Source organism: Vigna unguiculata, chromosome 9, assembly GCF_004118075.2.
Source record: "Vigna unguiculata cultivar IT97K-499-35 chromosome 9, ASM411807v1, whole genome shotgun sequence".
Lineage (NCBI taxonomy): Eukaryota > Viridiplantae > Streptophyta > Magnoliopsida > Fabales > Fabaceae > Vigna > Vigna unguiculata.
In genome coordinates, this window is record NC_040287.1 from 25,159,374 (window position 1) to 25,180,876 (window position 21,503).

At 32.1% G+C, this 21,503-nt stretch overlaps 1 protein-coding gene across 2 annotated transcripts; it reads left to right on the plus strand.

The window, feature by feature from the left end:
• Positions 1 to 5,553: 5,553 nt before the first annotated feature.
• LOC114164660 (oxysterol-binding protein-related protein 1B-like) lies at positions 5,554 to 12,363 on the plus strand. 2 transcript variants are annotated; one of them, XM_028049398.1, is made up of 10 exons: positions 5,554 to 6,150; positions 7,765 to 8,124; positions 8,200 to 8,300; positions 8,911 to 9,319; positions 9,430 to 9,585; positions 9,742 to 9,909; positions 10,002 to 10,142; positions 10,945 to 11,175; positions 11,578 to 11,691; positions 11,799 to 12,363. In XM_028049398.1, exons 1-10 carry the CDS (start codon positions 5,659 to 5,661, stop codon positions 11,973 to 11,975), a joined length of 2,349 nt encoding a protein of 782 aa, XP_027905199.1. In that variant the 5' UTR covers positions 5,554 to 5,658; the 3' UTR covers positions 11,976 to 12,363. The 2 variants fall into 2 exon arrangements, with proteins under 2 accessions (XP_027905199.1, XP_027905198.1); XM_028049397.1 differs by having other exon boundaries at positions 8,200 to 8,296; positions 8,904 to 9,319.
• Positions 12,364 to 21,503: the final 9,140 nt, after the last annotated feature.

Consider the following 21,503-nt stretch of genomic DNA (forward strand, 5'->3'; position numbering starts at 1 on the left):
TATATCATTGATCCTCCAAGAGTTTCACTCCTCTAGAATTGGGGGTCGAGCGGGGTTTCTATGGACATATACTCGCATTGCATCTTCTTTTGCTTGGCAAGGAATGCACCATGATGTTCGAGCATGGGTTCGTGCTTATCAGGTGTGTCAACGTGCCAAAAATGTCCAAACTTCGCCAGTTGGGTTGTTAAGTCCTTTGCTAGTTCCAAACAAGGTGTGGGAAGACATTGCTATGGATTTTATAACTGGGTTACCCGCATTTCACGGATATTCTATGATCTTTGTGGTTGTTGACTGTCTGTCTAAGTATACTCATTTTGCTCCTTTGCAATCTTCTTTTACTGCGATAAAAGTTGTTGAAGTATTTGTGGCTAATGTGGTTAAGTTGCATGAATTTCCCCGTTCCATCGTTTTTGATCGGGACAAGGTTTTCATTAGTTCCTTTTGGTAGTATCTCTTTAAGCTTCATGGAACTTCATTGAAAATGAGTTCGGCATACCATTTTCAAACGGATGGCCAATCGAAGGCAGTTAACAAATGCCTTGAGATGTATTTGTGTTGTTTCAGCTCTGATCAACCTCATTAGTGGGTTCAATTTTTGCCTTGGGCAAAATTTTGGTATAATTCTTCTTTTCATACTTCCATGGGCATGACCCCTTTTAAGGTGTTGTATGGTAGGGATCCTCCTTCCATTATCCCAACATTTATCAATGACAACACATCTTGGGACCTTCAACAACAATTGCAGCAACGTGATCAACTTCTCACCACTTCTCACCACTCTCAAAGCAAACCTCCACAAGGCACAAACTCGCATGAAACTATATGCCGATAAACACCGTACTGATTTACAATTTTTCGTGGGTGATTATGTTTTTGTGAAACTTCAACCTTATTGCAAACATTCAATTCGTTTACAGTGCAATCATAAGTTGGGCATGCGTTATTTTAGGACTTTCAAGGTTCTATCCAAGATGGGTTATGTGGCTTATATGTTAGAACTACCACCCGAGGCCAAAATTCATCTGGTCTTTCATGTTTCAGTTCTCAAACCATGTCATGGTGACCCATCAGATTCAATCATTCTTTTGCCCTTGCAGCACTTTGATGACCTTGCGGACAAGGTCTCTCTTGATGGGGAAGGTAATATAATATCTATAAGAGAGGCTAGTAGTGGAACCAAGGGACAACTTGCAGTCCATGACAAAGAGAGTCAGGTGACATCAAAATTTGTTAAGCGCAGTAAGTAATTCGTGAAAATACCTGCACGATTGAGGAAGTGAAGGGATATTTATATGGGAATGAGGAATTGTATAAGGGTGGTTATTTTTTCTTCTCTGGGGTTGTGAACCTTTACCTCTCCTTTATCTCTGTTTGTCTTTTCCGTTTTTTTTTCTCTACTGTTATTTCCTTTTCCGTTTTGGGGAATAATACGAGAGATTCTTACATCAGATTCTAGTTCTAGTTTCTTTATGGAATTGTTTGTCTGATACAGTTGGAGGCCTCGGAACATAAACATGATTCATCACACTAATTTACTGTAATACTGTTACACGCATAATATCAAATCATGAAAAAAAATGGAATTGTTTTTCCAATGGTATTTAATCCAAATGGCTTGTATTTTCAGCATTTATACACGTAAAATGAAAATTTCAATTAAATTTGAGTGACACGTCATTCAAGATACACTAGGAAATAAAATCCAGAATCCAATTCAATTAATACAAAACTAAGGCATCAAGTTTTCTCAAACTGAAATAGTATCATTCTTACTTTTCAGGATGACATCCTGAAAGAACCCATAGGAAACAAAAATCAACATCCAGAGATTTCTAAAAGAAGAAACGTTGTTGCTTACAAACAAACAACCCCCAACAATCCCTTTCCTCTCTCACAAACAACTCTATACGCGACTAGACAGATATCGCACATCGCAGCTACGACCCACCGTGGCGGCCCCTGTGCAAACTTGCGAAGTGCCACCATTGGCGGCAACAACCATCGCCAACCACCGCCACGAACCAGTTAATATTAACGTTAACTATTGGATATTATCCCGTTTTTTTAAATTAGGTGTACATTATAGTTGAATCAATATTAGCTTAATTTCTTATTTGTATAAACTTTATCATCTAATTATGCTTTTATATATGAAATATTTTATTAACTATTTTTTAATCTGATTTAAGTCAAAACATTGTTTAATTGTTTATATAATTGATGTATTTATATTGATTTTTTTAAAGTTAGATTTAAGTTAATTAAAGTTATAATCACGTTAAAAAAATTGTATGAATATAGTTGTCATGAATCATACAGGACAATAACGATAAAAGCACTTAAATTTAAGCAAATTGGAGACTGTTATCACAAATGATAAAAATGTTAGAAAATATTTTATATATATATATATATATATATATATATATATATATATATATATATATATATATATAATACAGTATACAATTTTACATTAAAATGGAATTAGTTATCATTTAATATTATAGTTTATTGTTTAAATGAATTAAAATTATATATTTTTTGACATTGTTACTATTTATTGGGTTTTAATTATATTTTTAATTGATTTATTATAAGAATTACAATTTGATAGTAATTTTTTTCTTTCAAAAATAAATCAATATGTATTTATTTTAAATAAAAATTATTTACTATTTTTTATTGATGAGTGCACGATTAAGGACAAAGCATTATAAATAATTTCAAGATTCATGGGAAAATTAAAGAAATCCTCCATCAAAAGCTAACAATCTTATTTGAAAAGAAATGCTTATGACTTGAAGGTCTTCGAATAAACATTAAGAAATTGTCTCCAAACAGGAGAAACATCAACACTAAATTGAGAAAGAAATCACTACAAGAAAATGCTTCATTAGTATCCAAATTTTACTGACAAAAAATTGTTAGTTACTATAATGACTAATTAGATACAAGTTTACAAAGTAAAAAAAATTATTGGTTACTAAAATAGTTACTATTATGAATAAAAAATTATAATTTGTCACTAAATTGGTTTTTAAAATTAGCTACCATAGTTTTGGTTACCAAAGGAAACTAGTCATTAAAAAATTGGTCTTTAATTAATTAGTGACAAATTTAATGACCAATTATAATTTTTTATTTATATTAGTGACTATTTTAATAACCAATAAATTTTAATTTTGTAAATTGGTATCTAAATTGGTCACTATAGTGACTAACAATTTTTAGTCAGTAAAATTTGTTACTAATGAGACATTTTCTTGTAGTGAATCTCTATTAAGTTTATACTTTATTTTAATTTAAAAATTTATGATAAGTCACAAAGTTGTCATTTTTTCCTTGGGACTTCTTGAGCTTTTTTTTTAAAGAAAAGTGAATTGCATATGATGTATAAGTTGTTAACAATTTTTTTTTATACCACTATTATTTCTTATTTGATATTAGTTAGAATTTTATTGATTAATGTTGAGGAGACTATCTCTTTTGAGATGTGAAATATTATTTTTTAATAAACATCTATGATGCACTGATACTTCAATTTGGGTCACGTATCCGTGTCTGACACATATCGTGTCCGATACTTTAAGATACTTTAACAATACTTATCAATGAAGTATCTACTTTATAAAATCGTACTACATTACAATAAAATCTTTGAATAGTGAACAATTTTAGTGACAAAAAATAATTAGTCACTATATATTAACCAAATTGATAACTAAAATAGTTCCAAAAAATTATAATTAGTTTCTAAATTGATAATTAAAATAATTTCAATTATGAATTGGTTTTTAAATTGGTCAGTAACAATGACTACCAGGTTTTGGCTACCAAAATAATTGGTCTCTAATTAGGAATTTTGGACTCACACATTAACAATCATATATTTATTATATTTGTAAGAATTGTTATACATTTTTCAATATTCATATATATCGTATATATCACGTATTGTATCCTATTATTTTGAAAATAAACATATCGACGTATCGGATACATATCGTATCCGATACACGTATCGTACATGTGCATCATATCGTGATTATTTATTTGTCGATATGTACAGTGATTTCATTATCAATAGAGATATTATATTTTGTCAATGGTTTGTTAGGATTTATTTTCTAATATTAATTAAAAAAATTCAACCAATATTAATTAATACTTTTTTACCAATATTATTAATTGGGAGAACTTGTTAGTTGATTTTGATAAAACAAAGTTGGTGAAAAACAAACTTGTTAGTCGAACTAAAAACCACTTCAATTTACATAATTTGAAAGCTTTTTAAAAATATCATATGAAAAAATTTAGACGAACTAAATCACGATCAACTACAACAAATTATTAATATTGACACTTTTAATTTTTTAATAACTACTTATTATTTTAACAACCTTTTAAATTTGATGGTAATTAAAATACTTTACCGTTAAATCCATTAAATTCAATTATTTTATCCAAATAAACGTTTAAAAATAAAACAGTTTAAAGTAACATCAGATGAATTAGATACATTTGCATGAGTAAGAAATTGTGAAAATGTTCATGCCCTCTAAAATGGAAATTTAAGGAAATGAGTGATGGAATTTAAAACTCTTTAGGGTTTAGGAGGCTTTTAGTGGAATTATGAAGCCTTTTAACCAAGGAAAATGAAACATGCCCTATGTTATTTTGCACTTTTAGAAATAAGAAAGAAGGAAGATGGCATATGTTGACATTTTTGTATTTTGTGAAAATTATTTTCCACCTTAACCTACTGAAGATTTATTAAGAAAAATAGCCACTCTTATATCATTCTAGTTTTTATCTTCCACTATTGAAGTGGCATTTATCGTACACTATTACTTCCTTTAATCTATTTATTTTTCTAAAAATTCAATTTTGAAAAGATGAACCAACACTACCATCAAAATCCTAAACAAAAACCAAACTCATATTTATCTTAATTTTAAGTATTTTATAGAAAATAAACCTTCTTTAATTCCTAAATTTTCTGCAATATTGAAAAAATTACCTTATTAGGATCCTAATTTCCAACCATTTGAACTAAGAAAAAAAAAATCTTACAAGATGCACATTATTTACTCCCCAAGTTAAAATAATGATATATAATAAGTACGAAGATTCATAATTAACTCTTTAAATCATTTTGAATTTAAGTGTCTGCAATTAAGACTAAAAGACACGACACACTGGAGAAAGAAATTTTCACAAAATCCGCTAAAATTGAATATTGTTGTAATGAAAATGATTAAAAGGAAAGTTCAAAAATTGAAATCATTACGTCAACCACTAGAAAATAATTACAAATAAATAAACTTATTTATATTACAGTTTAAATGAGTTCAACTATTTAATTCCATCACTACTTTCTTTGTCTCACTTGTCGAATGACGATTTTAATTTTATTTTTTATTTTTTAAAATGGCGATTTTTACTACGAGCCACCCCTGCATGGTGCTGTGGCCGCTAAGAACGCTGCCCCGGTAACCAAAACACAACAGAAAGAGAAAGAGAAAGAGAGAGAGAGAGATAGAGAAACTCTTCGTTCACATCACAACTCTTCGTTTATGCATTCATTCGCATCATCATCTTCATATTCAATTTCATCATCTTCATCCCAACCCTATCCAATTCAATTCTCCAATGAATTCCTTCCGCGGATCACAAAACCGAAACAAACACGCACCAATCCCGCGTCAACCCGGATCCACCACCGATGACAAACCCATGGATCCGCCGGCAGGGCCGCCCGCATTGCGCTTCCGCTCCCTCTCAAACTGCGGCCACAGCCGCCCCTCCGCCTCCCGCGTAGTGCAGCGCTCCGCCTCCGCGCGCATGACCCGCCAGCACACCACCACACGCGGCGAGGTAATGCTCAGCGACGTCGTCGGGAACGGCATCTCCGGCATCCTTCACAAGTGGGTGAACTACGGGCGCGGGTGGCGCCCCCGCTGGTTCGTCCTCCACGACGGCGTGCTCTCCTACTACAAGATCCACGGCCCCGACAAGCTAGTCCTCAACCACGACGTCGAGGACGGCTCCATGGTCATCGGCGAGGAATCCCTCCGCCGCATCAACAGCCACCGTCACTGCCCCTCCCGCCACCGCAAACCCGTCAGCGAAATCCATCTCATGGTTAGTTCTCTCTCTCACTCTCTCTCTCTAAAATCAAAGCTATCGGAATTTTAACCCTAATTATCAAGTTACGTTTTGATTAGGTATAAGATCACTCGTAAACTATTCGTTCATTCATGTTACGTTATTTTAACACAAACATCATAATAATCAAGTTTAATAATCTGAAACACGTGATCAACAGTTTAAAAAGTAAGTTATTATAAAATATGCATAGACGGTTTAGACACATTAATTTCTCATTAATGAAATATTAATTTGATATATAACAGTATTCATTAAATTGAAAAACTTAAAGACCTATTTTATCAATTGATTAATGTCTCTATATTTTGTTTTTTGGTTGAGGTTTATGTTGATTTTTAATATAAATAAATCTCTATTACTCAGTTTGGATTAACAAAATTATATAATAAGAACCTGCCTAGTTATTCTCAGTAAATTTGAGTTTAGGGATGATAATAGGTTAATCAATGGATAGTAACTTTCAGCTCCATTAAAGAAAATCGTCTTGTTATGCGAGTAATTTTATACTCACATAGATGGATGACGTGAATATTTTTTTATTCTTTTTTTAAGTTTTAAATAAAACTATTTTAAAACGTATTCTTTAAAATGCAAACTTAAATTAAAAATGTATTTTAAAAATATAATCTAAATAAAATAATATATAAAATATTCGTATCAATAAAATTATTGTTTTCAAAAAGACAAATTAAATAATTGCTCAACAAAATATGTTTAATATCATTATATACATTTAAAAAACTTTAATTTATAAGTTTAAATAAACATATAAATTTGTAAAATTCAATTCTTTAATTATTAATAATTTTGTCATCATTAACCTTATTTTAATCACTTAATTCTAGAAAATTATTCGTATACAAAAATATTAACGAATAAGAAATATTTATATTTACATACTCGTATAATTAATAAACATATAATTAAAATATTTATTATTATTTTCATACATATATCTATTAAAAATACATATCTGTGTCCATTGTCAATTTTTATCCGCTAAATCCCCTTCAAGGATATTTTGCTATCCTTAGTCCCAATCAAATAATTGATTTTATATATTAATTTCTTCAATAATTTTGGACGAAATTATTTAACATTATTTTTACTCGCAACAAAGTAAGAGAAACTAAAAAATATTTAAGATATCTATAGGTTGTGTTGAAGCAGATATAAATAAGAGAAATATAACAATAGATTGATGATATAATGTAATAAAAAAAAAGAGAGAGAAAAAAGAAACAATGAGTTAATTGTGTTTGAATTAATAGTCAATAGAACTAACCACAAATAGTTTTGGGGAAAAGACTTTTTTGATACTATTAGTTTACCATGACCTTTATGGGGATTAAATAGTTAATTATAGTTTTGTGGTTAACTCACCCATAACCTATCTATTAGTTTCTTCCAAACCAAAATCATGGTGAGTTTAGCTTGCTACATCACATACTTTGAATGGATTTGTTTAAATACTTAAGCTTTCGAGACCGTGTGTTGTCAGTGTTCTTCTAACAGAAGTGAATTAATTGTTCAGTGGTTCAATAGTGTTGTCCATTTATTTTTCATGTTCATTGTATACATTTGTAGGTGTGTTCGGTGCAAGAGAACAGTTCAGATAAGAGGAGGTTTTCTGTGTGTACGGGGACGAAGAAGAGACTGCATTTGAGGGCGGAGAGTAAGGAAGATAGAACAATGTGGGTGGAGGCAATGATGGCAGTGAAGGACATGTATCCTCGGTTGCCCAATGCAGAGGTTTTGTCTCCCGTGGCATCAGTGGCTATTTCCACTGAAAAATTGAGAGAGAGGCTTTTAGAAGAGGGTTTGAGTGATGCTACAATCGGGGAATGTGAGGAAATCATGAAATTCGAGTTCTCTCAGTTGAAGAAGCAAATGGTGGCTCTCAAGCACAAGCATTTGCTACTAGTGGACACGTTACGCCAGTTAGAGGTACTCGCTTCATTGTGTTTGTGTGAATTAACCAAACCGTATTGTAATATGATATTCATTCCTTCATACATATAGTCAGAGAAAGTTGATTTGGAGAACACACTTATCGAAGACCAAAGGCAATCAAAGGATGGAGCAGATACTCATCCATTAATGCTAGAAAAATATAGCGGTACGTGCATTGAAATTAATGCACTCAGTTTATGTCATAGAGCACTTGTTCATTGAAGTAATACGGAAATATAAGGCTAGTGAATGTTGAACTTCATCCTTATTCATATAATCTTTTCTTTCTCTTGCTTTCTCTTCGTCTTTAATCGAACATATAATCAAAATTATTAGAATGAATCTGAATGTAGCTAGCTTTTCAGTAAGCACACCTTTTGCCATCTTCAACTCATTAATTAGCACACTGGTTCCTCCTTCCTTTTCAATTTATAATGCACATTTTTCTGCAGTAGTATATCTCATGTTATGCTTTGACTTCTCTTCGTTATATAGTTTTGCATTGGTAAACCAAATTATTCAGAAACTTCATGTTTCACGTATTTTGTTTTCTCCTCAGCGACTTACTTTTACTTCTTTTGCAAAGCAAATTTTAGCAATGATATTTTTATACCACTACTTGTATATGTCTCTTCGACCTCATTTCTCTAATTTCTTCTGATTACTTTTGTAACATTAGGTGTACCATTTTTTTTCTTCTCTTGGTATCTCTTAGGTGTATGCAGTTACTGATAGTCATCAATTTTAAACATGAACTATTATGATTGTGACAGAGGGAAGTGGGGAAGATTCTTCTGATGAGCACGATAGGATGGATCCTTCAGACGATGACGACGATGCATTCTTTGATACATGTGAAATTCTATCAACAGGCTCTGATCACCTGAGATCGTGCCATGATTCTGAGCAGGATGAGACTGGTCCAAATGAGATATGTGATGAAAAGTCACCCATTGGATCTGTTGGATTTAACTATCCTCATATCAAGCGACGAAAGAAGTTGCCCGATCCTGTTGAGAAAGAAAGTAGCGTCAGTCTATGGTCAATCATAAAAGATAATATCGGGAAGGATCTTACAAAAGTTTGTCTTCCAGTTTACTTTAACGAGCCTCTCTCCTCACTACAGAAATGTTTTGAAGATGTTGAGTACTCTTACCTTCTAGACCAAGCATATGAATGGGGTAAAATGGTTAGTTTGCTAAATCTTGTTATTTAGTATAGATCATTTATAGTCAGTGTCATAATTCACTAGGAGTTGTTATGTGTGAGATTGTCACGTACATACTTATTTGTGCACAGGGTGATGGTTTGAAGAGGATGATACATGTAGCTGGATTTGCAGCTTCGGCATATGCTAGCACCAAAGGTAGAAGTTGCAAACCATTTAATCCACTGTTGGGAGAGACATATGAAGCAGATTACCCAGACAAAGGCATTCACTTTATCTCTGAGAAGGTACAAAGATATTTTCATTCATATAATTCCAAACCATTTATATTGAATCCTTCATGATAATAAGCCATAGACTTACTTATCAATAGCTTGGCGTGTTATTTTTTCTTGTGTAAAGTGGTTTAAAGAAAAATACTTACGCTATTCATCTTGAGATAGGTCAGTCATCACCCCATGATTGTAGCATGCCATTGTGAGGGCAGGGGCTGGAAATTTTGGGGTGACGTCAATTTAAAAAGTAAATTTTGGGGTCGTTCAATCCAGCTTGATCCTATTGGTGTATTGACAGTGGAGTTTGATGATGGAGAAACCATTCATTGGAGCAAGGTATATATAGTTTTTTGCACGAAGTTAATTAGTAATACTTGTACCTTCCAAAATACACTCTGAATATTAGCTAATTCGTGTTCTATCACCAGGTAACAACATCTATTTACAACCTCATTTTAGGAAAACTCTACTGCGACCATTATGGTACAATGCGCCTAGAGGGGAACAGTAACTATGTATGTAAGATCAAATTCAAGGAGCAGTCAATCATTGATAGGAACCCTCACCAGGTGCCCTTTCTCATATCTTATTTTTTATGTTCTTATTTGGTTCCTTTCAGCTGATGTATTGGTCAAAATTAAAATGTGTTAGATTTTTTTGTACTATGACGTGTGCCACACCTGTGGCTTTTGGACAAAAGTTGCATTTTAAGTCGGAGAATTATGTTGGTAGTATGTTATTTTGTTCACACCTGTGGCTACTTACTTGTTTAGTAATTTGCCAACATATGATTCCTTGTTCTCCTTCCCCTCTTCAACTTGTTGCATGTTCTGGTTCCGAAATTTTCCTACGTGTTTTTAGTATCAGAAATCTTTATTAGAGATTGACGAACAAAGTTTAATACTCGGAGGATTTTTCAGGAAACATTACACACTTGCCTCTGAAGAAGTTTTCTCTAGAAATAGAAGTACAGAAGAAAAGGGAACAAGTGAAAAGTAAAATATTTATTGGGATTGCGACCCCCCTAAAGTACAAAAGATAAAAATTGTACATGGTTTTTGACTCCATTCGTTGTTTGTTATAAATGATAATTGCACTAGGAAGTTAAACTCGCGTAGTAATTTTAATTTCAATCGACTCCTATCAATATCACTGTTCGATTTAAATTACTATTAACCTAATGTTACAGTTCTATGTTGTTGAATCAAATGAATTCATGTCAGTTTTAGCTTGACAGTGGATTCCCACTTTACCATTTTCATAGGCTAAAGAGATGTAAGATTACATTATGAATTACATAATTTTCTTTAGTATATATAGTCCACAGACATATTATGTAACTTATGCTTTGTAATTTAAGTTCTGCTGCAGATTCACGGCATAGTGGAGGATAAGAAAGGTAAAACAGTGGCAACTCTAATTGGGAAGTGGGATGAGAGTTTGCACTACGTAATTGGAGGGAGTTTTGGGAAAGGAAAAGGGTCCAATGAGTCATCAAAACCACATTTTCTGTGGAAGAAGAACCCGCCACCAGAGCACCAGACAAGATATAACTTCACACAATTTGCTATTACACTCAATGAAATCACACCTGGACTAAAGGTGAGTATGAAATCACACAATTGCACACTGAAATTTACAAAACTGATTTTCCAATTTTTATCCAAATACAAATCCAAACTCACAATAACAACAGGGTAACGCTGTTCATACTAAATGTTCAGATCTCTTGTTTCATTTTAAAGAATTGATCATGCACTGAAAATTGATTTTAAATAGCTTTTCCGTTCCATAAGAAAGGTATAATAATTTGTACTGCTTGTATAAAAGCATTCAAGCATAAAATGAATTTGATCTAAAATCATTACAGTTCAGTCAAAAACTCATGAGATAGTAAATAATCATGCAGTTTAATGGAAAATCACATCAACAACGAGCAACCAAACACATTGAAATAATGTTGTTGGTTTGTACTAGATTCTGACATTTCGTGTTAACAAACAGGAGAAGTTGCCACCGACAGATTCAAGGCTAAGACCTGATCAAAGGTGTTTGGAGAATGGACAGTATGAAATGGCCAATTCTGAAAAGTTGCGGCTGGAACAAAGACAGCGACAGGTACAAATGTTGCATTATTGGACCCTGTCCTGTAATGAATTGCATGATGTTATGCTGGCTAATATGCTCTCATTCATTAATAAACGAGAGACTCTCCATAATTGCAGGCACGAAAGATGCAAGAAAAGGGTTGGAAACCAAGGTGGTTTGCTAAGGAAAAAGGCAGCATCTCTTACCGTTATATTGGAGGGTACTGGGAGAGTAGGGAAAAGGGGAACTGGGAATCCTGTCCTGACATTTTTGGTCAATTCTCAACCGATACTGATGCTACCCCAACTCCATAAATTGTCATCCTTTTATACCTGATATTTCTACCTACTCCCCCTAACACCACACCCTTTTGATCAAAAATATACATTCCTAACCATATTTATGATCACAACTTCTTTTAGCATTCAACAAATATGGTTGATTAATGCCTTAGTGTACAGGTATATATATATATATATATATACGTACAGAAACAGTGGTTCTCACTTCTTCTCAACAAGGCAACCTCCCATTTCCCTGTTCCAATTGGCAACAACAACTTCTTTTCTTGCTGTCAGATGCTTGTTTCAAAGTTGGGCTTAGAAGGGATGATTTGGAGCTTTGTATGAAAGTCATAGTTCGTATCCTAATCATTTCAGTGTCACGACATTCCACACTGTGGAATAGAATTATTAAATGAATATGCACCTATTTTAATGCTTATTCTGATTACCCATTCAAACATGTTTAACTGTTTACACACGTTCATTCCAATTTGGTGCAACTTAAATTCAGTAAGTAGTCTACAACAAGGCACAACAGAAAAATGCTGCGCGTGCATGAGAAAACACAACTGACTAGAATGTTGTATTTATTTATTGTTTTTATTCGACGGAAAGATGGGGTAGTTGTGTGAAAATTCTTGTTGAAAACTATTAAGAAAAACAAGGGAGAAACAGTGATCTTTTATGTATAGCAGCTGCCAAAAGATCAAGCCGCTGGGCCTGTGATCCTTGAGACCAGATCATGTCAAAGAAAAAAAAATGGAATTTTCAGTACTTTGTGCTGTGAGAACAAATAACAAGTTAACAATGGGGGCAAAAACAAATGCTATCCACCTGATTTCTTGTTCAGTAGCGTGCTATACATCGTGCAAAATAAACTTTTGCAAACCAAAATATTTCTTCAAACATTTATATCTGACAAAAGACTTTGTGATATACTATTATGAAAGTTAGGTTAAAAGAGGAGTTTTTTTTTTTTTTTTTATCAGCAAAAGTAAAAATATAAATAATACCCCTACCAAAATATTTCAGTCAAAGTATGTATAAATGGCTAAATCTCATATATTAGATTTTCTCCTACCAAAACACAAGAGTAGTATGTATAGCATGGATATTACACCTTATAAATAGGAAAACAATATTTCGACATATATATTTGACACAATTTTGACATATCGTACGTGTCAATTATTTTTTAATTTAAAATTCATTTTTTTTAAGTTTGTGGGTTGGTCTTGCACGTGTGGGTTTTAAGAGAAAATGACATTGTGACCAACACATAGAGAAGAAAAAATTAAGGAGCAAGAGAACAAAGCAATGCGAAAAGTGAATAAGAGAGGAAACAAAGCAACACCATTCAACGAGCAAACAGAGAGAATCATCATACAACCACCATATTTACCCACAGGGAAGCATTTTGTGGTGCCACTGCAGCGATAAGAGAAACAACGATTGCGTTTTAGGGTTTTCGAGAGTCATCATTGGCTTATCACTGTGTTTGTGAGTTCATTTTTCGATTGAACCTTTTTTCAATTAGTTTTTTGCGTTTGTGTGTGTTGAGCAATTGTTAGGGAATTCGTGTTTGAGAATTTTAATTATTTCGCAACGGTATCACGTTTGGGATTTTTGGTACAAACTTGGTCTACGATTGGGTTTTTATATTTGATGTTCTTATTGTGTAATTTTTTATGTTGATTTGTTTCTACATTTCGTGTAGTGTAAACAAAAAATAAATTATGCAACCAGCACGGACACACAAGTGGGGATTCATGTGAACATAAGTGGGGAGTTGCGTTAGGTTTTTCGAACAATAACGTGTTAGTTTTATGCAGATTTATTTCCGTCATTCATCCAAATCCAAGTATCTTCGAGAATATGACTTATTAATTAGGACTTAGAAGTTACTCATGTACATTTATTGTATTGTGGACCATAGTAATGTACGTGAAATTTGAAATGAATTGAATTTGTTGGACTAATTGTAAATGACATATGTATTGTAAATGGATTTGGTATTACATATGTGCTGAACAATATGGTTTGTAGATGATAGATATTCTGTATAAATTTTGGAACTCTAACAGATTACATCATTGGTGATACATAAGTTGTGAATAATGTGTACAAAAACCCCAACGCAGGTTCACACTTATTTCTACATGGCTCCTTACTCTTTAAGCAGATTTGTTTCTGCCATTCGTGCAAATCCAAGTATATTGGAGTTGTCAATAAAAGACCAATTGTGGAACAACGATGATATATTGAAGGAACACTGTTTTGGTGGTTGACGATGTTAAATGATTCGATGAAGATTAGTAGGAACATCTTAGTGTTCTTATGGTCTAAATAGGTTCAAAGAAGAGGTGAATTTGATGTTGGTAGGGAGGAAGTTAAATTTAATTTAGGGTTAAATATGTTTTTGGTCCCTCAAGTTTCAGCGAAATTTGGAATTAGTCCCTCATCAAAACTTTTGACCAATTTAATCCTTCATCTTTCAAAATGCGTGAATTTAGTCATTTTAACCAAATTTTGTTAAGTTTATCTGACGTTTCGAGTGCATTTCATAATAGTATTTAAGTTAACATTGAAGCAAAAATATGTCAAACAATATAAATAATTTAAATACTATCATAAAATGCGCTTGAAATGTCAGATAAACTTAACAAAATTTGGTTAAAAGGACTAAATTCACGCATTTTGGAAGATGAAGGACTAAATTGGTCAAAAGTTTTGATGAGGGACTAAACCCAAATTTCACTCAAACTTGAGGGACCAAAAACATATTTAACCCTTTAATTTATTAGATGTTTTTAGAATTATAGCTAAGAGTAATGGGATTAACATTATCCCATTACATTATCCTACCACAACTATAAACAAATGTCCATGGTTGACAACATTGTTTGTTTATTTGGTGCAGGGCTTACAAATTGGTTTTGTCGACATCATAAGAATGGAGTGGAGTGCAAACTACTTTTGTCAAAGACTAGGAACTCAACCAAATTTGGAAAGGACTGGAAGCAATTGTGCATTGAATGACCTTAAGGAAGGAAACATCTTGGTTTTTGAAGTTGACAATGTTGAAACCGAACAAATAATATATGTCTTTAGAATAATATGATGTCTTTTGTATTGATGAATTTTGTTAGTTTTAATTGTGTTGTGTGTTGAAAAACAATGTCTGTAATGTGCAATACACAAAATTGACTTCTTATGTCTTCATGTACATCTAATGAATGAATGAATTTCAATTTATTATCCATATGACGTTATAATGTGCAATAATATTTACTTTTAAAATAAAATATGGGTGACTGAATTGAATAACCATTTATGGTTAGGTGAAATAATACTAGTCTATGTTTTGTGCACTTCTTGAAAATCAAAATAATTAATGAAAGCTGCAGTGAAATACATGTGGGGAGCCACATGCAAATAAATGGGGAGTTAATTTGAGATTTTTGTACCCATTCTCAATGGTTTTAAAATTATGAGACACCATGTTGTACGTATCCCATATGGAATTCAGAAATGACACTAAAGTTCTTAGTTATAACACAATAATTCATTGCATTGAGTCTTAAGCAAATAATTAAATGCAACTGAAGTGAAATATATGTGGGGAGTCATGTCCAAATAAGTGGGGATTTAATTTATAGTTTTTGTACAAATTGTAGACATATATGGAATTATGAGACATCATGTTGTACGTACCCATTATGGCTTTCATAAATGACACTAAAGTTCTTAGTTATAACAATATAATTCATTGCAGTGAGTCTTAAGCAAATAATTAAGTGCAGCTGAAGTGAAATACATGTGGAGAGTCATGTTCAAATAAGTGGGGATTTGCTTTATGGTTTTTGTATAAATTATAGTTGTGGAATTATGAGACACCATGTTGTACGTACCCAATATGGACTTCACAAATGACACTAAAGTTCTTAGTTATAACACAATAATCCATTACATTGAGTCTTAAGCAAATAATTAAATGCAGCAGAAGTGAAATACATGTGGAGAGTCATATTCAAATAAGTGGGGATTTGCTTTATGGTTTTTGTATAAATTGTAGATAGTTGTGGAATTATGAGACACCATGTGTACGTATCCCATATGGACTTCACAAATGACACTAAAGTTCTTAGTTATAACACAATAATCCATTGCATTGAGTCTTAAGCAAATAATTAAATGCAGCTGAAGTGAAATATATGTGGGGAGTCATGTCCAAATAAGTGGGGATTTACTTTATGGTTTTTGTACAAATTGTAGACATATATGGAATTATGAGACATCATGTTGTACGTACGCACTATGGGTTTCATAAATGACACTAAAGTTCTTAGTTATAACAATATAATTCATTGCAGTGAGTCTTAAGCAAATAATTAAGTGCAGCTGAAGTGAAATACATGTGGGGAGTCATATTCAAATAAGTGGGGATTTGCTTTATGGTTTTTGTATAAATTGTAGATAGTTGTGGAATTATAAGACCCCATGTTGTACGTACCCAATATGGACTTCACAAATGACACTATAGTTCTTAGTTATAACACAATAATCCATTACATTGAGTCTTAAGCAAATAATTAAATGCAGCTGAAGTGAAATACATGTGGGGAGTCATGTTCAAATAAGTGGGGATTTGCTTTATGGTTTTTGTATAAATTGTAGATAGTTGTGGAATTATAAGACACCATGTTGTACGTACCCAATATGGACTTCACAAATGACACTAAAGTTCTTAGTTATAACACAATAATCCATTGCATTGAGTCTAAAGCAAATAATTAAATGCAGCTGAAGTGAAATATATGTGGGGCGTCATGTCCAAATAAGTGGAGATTTGCTTAAGACCATAAGAACACTAAGATGTTCCTACTAATCTTCACCGAATCATTTAACATCGCCAACCACCAAAACAATGTTCCTTCAATATATTATCGTTGTTCCACAATTAGTCTTTTATTGACAGCTCCAAGATACTTGGATTTGCGAGAATGGCAAAAACAGATATGCATAAAGAGTGGGGAACCATGTGGAAATAAGTGTGGACCTGCGTTAGGATTTTTGTACACATTATTCACAACTTAGATATCACCAGTGATGTAATATGTTAGAGTTCCAAAATTTATAAAGAATATCTATCATCTACAAATCATACTGTTCAACACATATGTAATACCAAATCCATTTACAATACATATGTCATTACAATTAGTCCAACAAATACAATTCATTTCAAATTTTAAGTACATTACTATGGTCCACAATACAATAAATGTACATGAGTAACTTCTAAGTTCTAATTAATAAGTCATATTCTCGAAGATACTTGGATTTTGATGAATGGCGGAAACAAATCTGCATAAAACTGACACGTTATTGTTCGAAAAACTTAACACTGCTCCCCACTTATGTCCACATGAATCCCCACTTGTTTGTCCATGCTGGTTGCATAATTTATTTTTTGTTTACACTGCACGAAATGCAAAAACAAATCAACATAAAAAATTAGACAGTAAGGACATCAAATATGAAAACCCAATCGTAGACAAAGTTTCTACCAAAAACTCCAAACTTGATATCGTTGTGAAACAATTAAAATTACCAAACACGAATGCCCTAATAATTGCTCAACACACATAAACGCAAAAAATGAATTGAAAAATGGTTCAATCGAAAAATAAACTCACAAGCATAGTAATAAACCAACGATGGCTCTCGAAAACCCTAAAACATAATTGTTGCTTATCTTATCGTTGTAGTGGTGCCACAAAATGCTTCTCTGTGGGTAAATATGGTGGTTGTATGACGATTCTCTCCATTTGCTCATTGAGTGGTGTTGCTCTGTTTCCTCTCTCGTTCACTTTTCGCGTTGTTTTGTTCTCTTTCTCCTTAACTTTTTGTTCTCTTTGTTGGTCACAATGTCATTTTCCCTTAAAACTCACACATGCAAGACCAATCCACAAATTTAAAAAATCAAATTTTGAATTAAAAAAAATTGACACGTAGGATGTGTCAAAATTGTGTCAAATATATATGTCGAAATATCATTCTCGTTATAAATACACAACTTTCCGGTGACAAGGCATGTCACACTAGCATATTTGAGGTTTGCAATCCAAGAAGCAAAAATGTTCATGTACATTGTATCAGGATGAAAATACCACTACAATTTGTGTTTGCATCCACTCCTTGACTGCATACCTTGTAATGAAAAAAGAAGAGTCGTCCTTTATTCCCTTAGTTGTTCTTCCTTCGTAGGTAATCATGATATCATTTCATGTACTCTTTCACTATATAACTTCTGCACACACACACACACACACTAAAACACTTGTATACATTGAGCACAAATGTAATAAATATAATCCCTACCACATTTTGTAATCTTTATACTTAGCCCTACCCTACCCATACTTGTTCTCTAAGCAATTTTTGGAATGATCCTTGTTGTATAGCCCTCAAGCATTTTTCTAGGTTTATACACCAATAAGAATATGTGAAATTAGCCTTTGGAATTTTCTGTGTTATCCTATTCAATTATGCTAAAGTAAACACTTCATCTACATCTTGTACCCATTAATAAAAATAACTTTATTTCTCTCGTTTCATATCGTCCAAACAATTGTCACATACGTACACATCCACATGTTATTTCCTTTACTATTCAATTGTAATAAACGAAATTGCAAAAAATGTTGTTGTGGTGCATGGTGATGTAGAGAGCTTACACCTATCCATATATAACACATCTTCCTCATTTTGCTTAAAAACTTGCATCTAAAGAACAAATGACTAAGTGTTTCTTCACTGATTGTAGAAAGCGCAAATTGTATTCCCAATCACCACCCTTTCGGCCTAAATTTTCTCTTGTAGCAACTTTAGTTTTAATTACCCTCGTGCAAAGTAGTAGGTAGATGGTAACACTTTAACTTTCCAAAATTGTTCATAGAAGTCTACATTTTCTCCCATAATACTATTTTGTAGTAACTTACCAATACTTTGCCCTGTGACGAAATTATTTTTAGGACAACGAAATTTTTATTCATTGTAATTAAAAGTAAATTAAGTTAAAAATATATATTATACTTTAAATAATGATGATAAATATGATGTAAAATAATAGACATTTATTTAACAATGTTGACATTAAAATGGTACTTTAAAAAAGTTTCAACTTTTTACATTATTTTCACATTTTAAATTTTAGATTCAAATTGTGTTACCATATTTTTACATTTGTATAGATTTCAAATTTCAAATTCAAACTTTGTTATTATATATTTAGAATTTCAAATTTTGACGATATGAATATTAATTTTTAGGAAAAGATTGAAATTGAAATCGTTTATTATTTTTATATCTTTAAAAGTTTAAAAAATTTGTAATGTTCATATTTTAATAATACAGTTAAGGCAATTGTTTTTTGAATTATTATTTAAATTTAACATAAGTGTATTTTAATTTTAAATGAAGTATAATTTCCAATATTTTATTACTTAGTTCATTTCTAGTTTATTAATGAAATCAATCTCAATTATTTATTTATTGTTTTATATCATATTATAATTTTTTTATTATTGTTTTTCATTATTCATTATTCATTATAATATATTTATTATATTAATTTAAATTTATTAAAATATAATTAAAATTTTATAGAAAAATTTTCTTTTATAAAAACAAAATCTAAAAATCTTTTACTATTTGTGTCCATGTGTTCTTCGTTTTAAAAATTGAGTATTTATACAATTGATTGATAGAAATTATTTGTTTTTGTTCCAATTTATTGTTTTGGATTGTAAAGGGCATTATGTTCACCAAACTAAGGTTTTTGACGGCGCACTCTAACCCAACGAGTCTCAAATCTTGCCCATAGAAAGAATTGTTAGAGAGACTGCTCGCCAGCGAGCTACCACTCACTCTCGTAGCGAGACAATCTACTCACCTAGAGAGCATGTTTCGCCAACAAGAATTTGTTTCGATAGTTTATGTGTTTTTATATGTTTGGACTACAAAACTTGAAAGAAAAAATCAAAGGATTAATGGACCTAAGTATATTTGAAAAGAAAAAGTGAGGGTCTAAAGGAAGAGAAAATTGAAAAGTCCAACATCATCTTATATGGCCATATATGCTTATGATTGTTGATCTATTGAATTATTTCAAATTGTAGTCAAGGATCTGCATTGTCTACATTAAATTCTTTTTGGTAGTCCCCTTTATTGGGTATAGCTTTTATTGTTTTGTGTCTTTTAAATTCTAAAAAGTTTTGTATAGAGTTTTGTTTTATTTGGACTCTTAAGTCAACCTTAGATTTCGTAATGTTTTTCACATTGATCGATATTCTTTTAAGCTACTGAAGTTCTTTGTCAAGCACTATAGGAAATTGAGTGGTAAAAGACAAGATGGTATATTCGAGGAAAAGCCTATAAGTGTGATACACATGAGTAAACTTTTGAGTGATACACTTAAGTGAATAGTGATGTTTGCATAAATTATGTTATTTTGTTTTACTTTGTGCTGGATATGGAATCTTCATAGCGAAATAATCCTTAAGAACCTAAAACTACAACAATCATGAGGGAACTAGAAAATCTCATTACACAAATGAACCAACTATAACAACAAGTTGAAGGACTTAAGAAATATAATGAAGATATCGGTACACGATTGAAAGAAGTCGAAAGAAGAAGAACAAGACGAGAGGAGTTAACCCATTCTTTTCGTGACGAGGAGGAGCATGATGTAATAATTATAAGAGGCAGAAGAAAGGAATAGCTACAACCGTAAGAGAGAAGAGGAATTCAATTTCAGACCATGAAGAAGGAGACTAATCCATTAAGAAAGGGAAAATCAAATATTTAGAAGAGAGAAGATGATGAAGAAGGTTATTCCCAAGTTCAATGGAACAAATGATCCAGAAGCCTACCTTGCATGGGAGATGAAGGTCGATCAAATTTTCCACTCATACGACTATGAAAATGATGATACAGTTCTCATGGCAACTCATAAAATTTTCTACCCTTTGTGACGAATCTTCCTTTACTTATCAATCTACTAAATTGTGATGCATTTCATGTAAGCTCAATTCTGCATTTTTTATAATTATAAAACTTATAAACTTTTGATTATCTTAATAATTATTCATCTATTTTACAGAAGATATTCAATTTTAAAAAAGAATGTCATTTTTCGGGTTAGGATCGTATCACCACAAACCAGAATAGTGGTACTAGAACCCACATGTTAAATGAGCCCAACCCATTTTAACCCATAATTTGAAAAAAATTCAATATTTTGACTCAATTTGGGTGGAAGTGGTGGTTAACCAGGTTGGCTAAGAGTTCTTATCCGTGTTTATCTCTATTTTTCATCCTTTGTAATTAAGGTGTAGTGAGCGAGGTATAATGGAAGTATGGAGGTGCACTTAGTAAGGAAGGGAATGAGGAAACGAAAGACCATATTAACAGGCCTATTCAAACAGATCGAGCCGAACCCAATCCATCGCGCAATCCGTCGCGCGTACATTCACAAAAAGTTTTAAGTTT

Bases quoted from the DNA above. Each gene is read 5' to 3' on its own strand.
- LOC114164660 (XM_028049397.1), top strand. From the start codon at position 5,659: ATGAATTCCTTCCGCGGATCACAAAACCGAAACAAACACGCACCAATC. The intron at 9,320-9,429 runs GTTAGTTTGCTA...ATTTGTGCACAG, and splicing joins CATATGAATGGGGTAAAATG to GGTGATGGTTTGAAGAGGAT. The intron at 10,143-10,944 runs GTGCCCTTTCTC...GTTCTGCTGCAG, and splicing joins TTGATAGGAACCCTCACCAG to ATTCACGGCATAGTGGAGGA.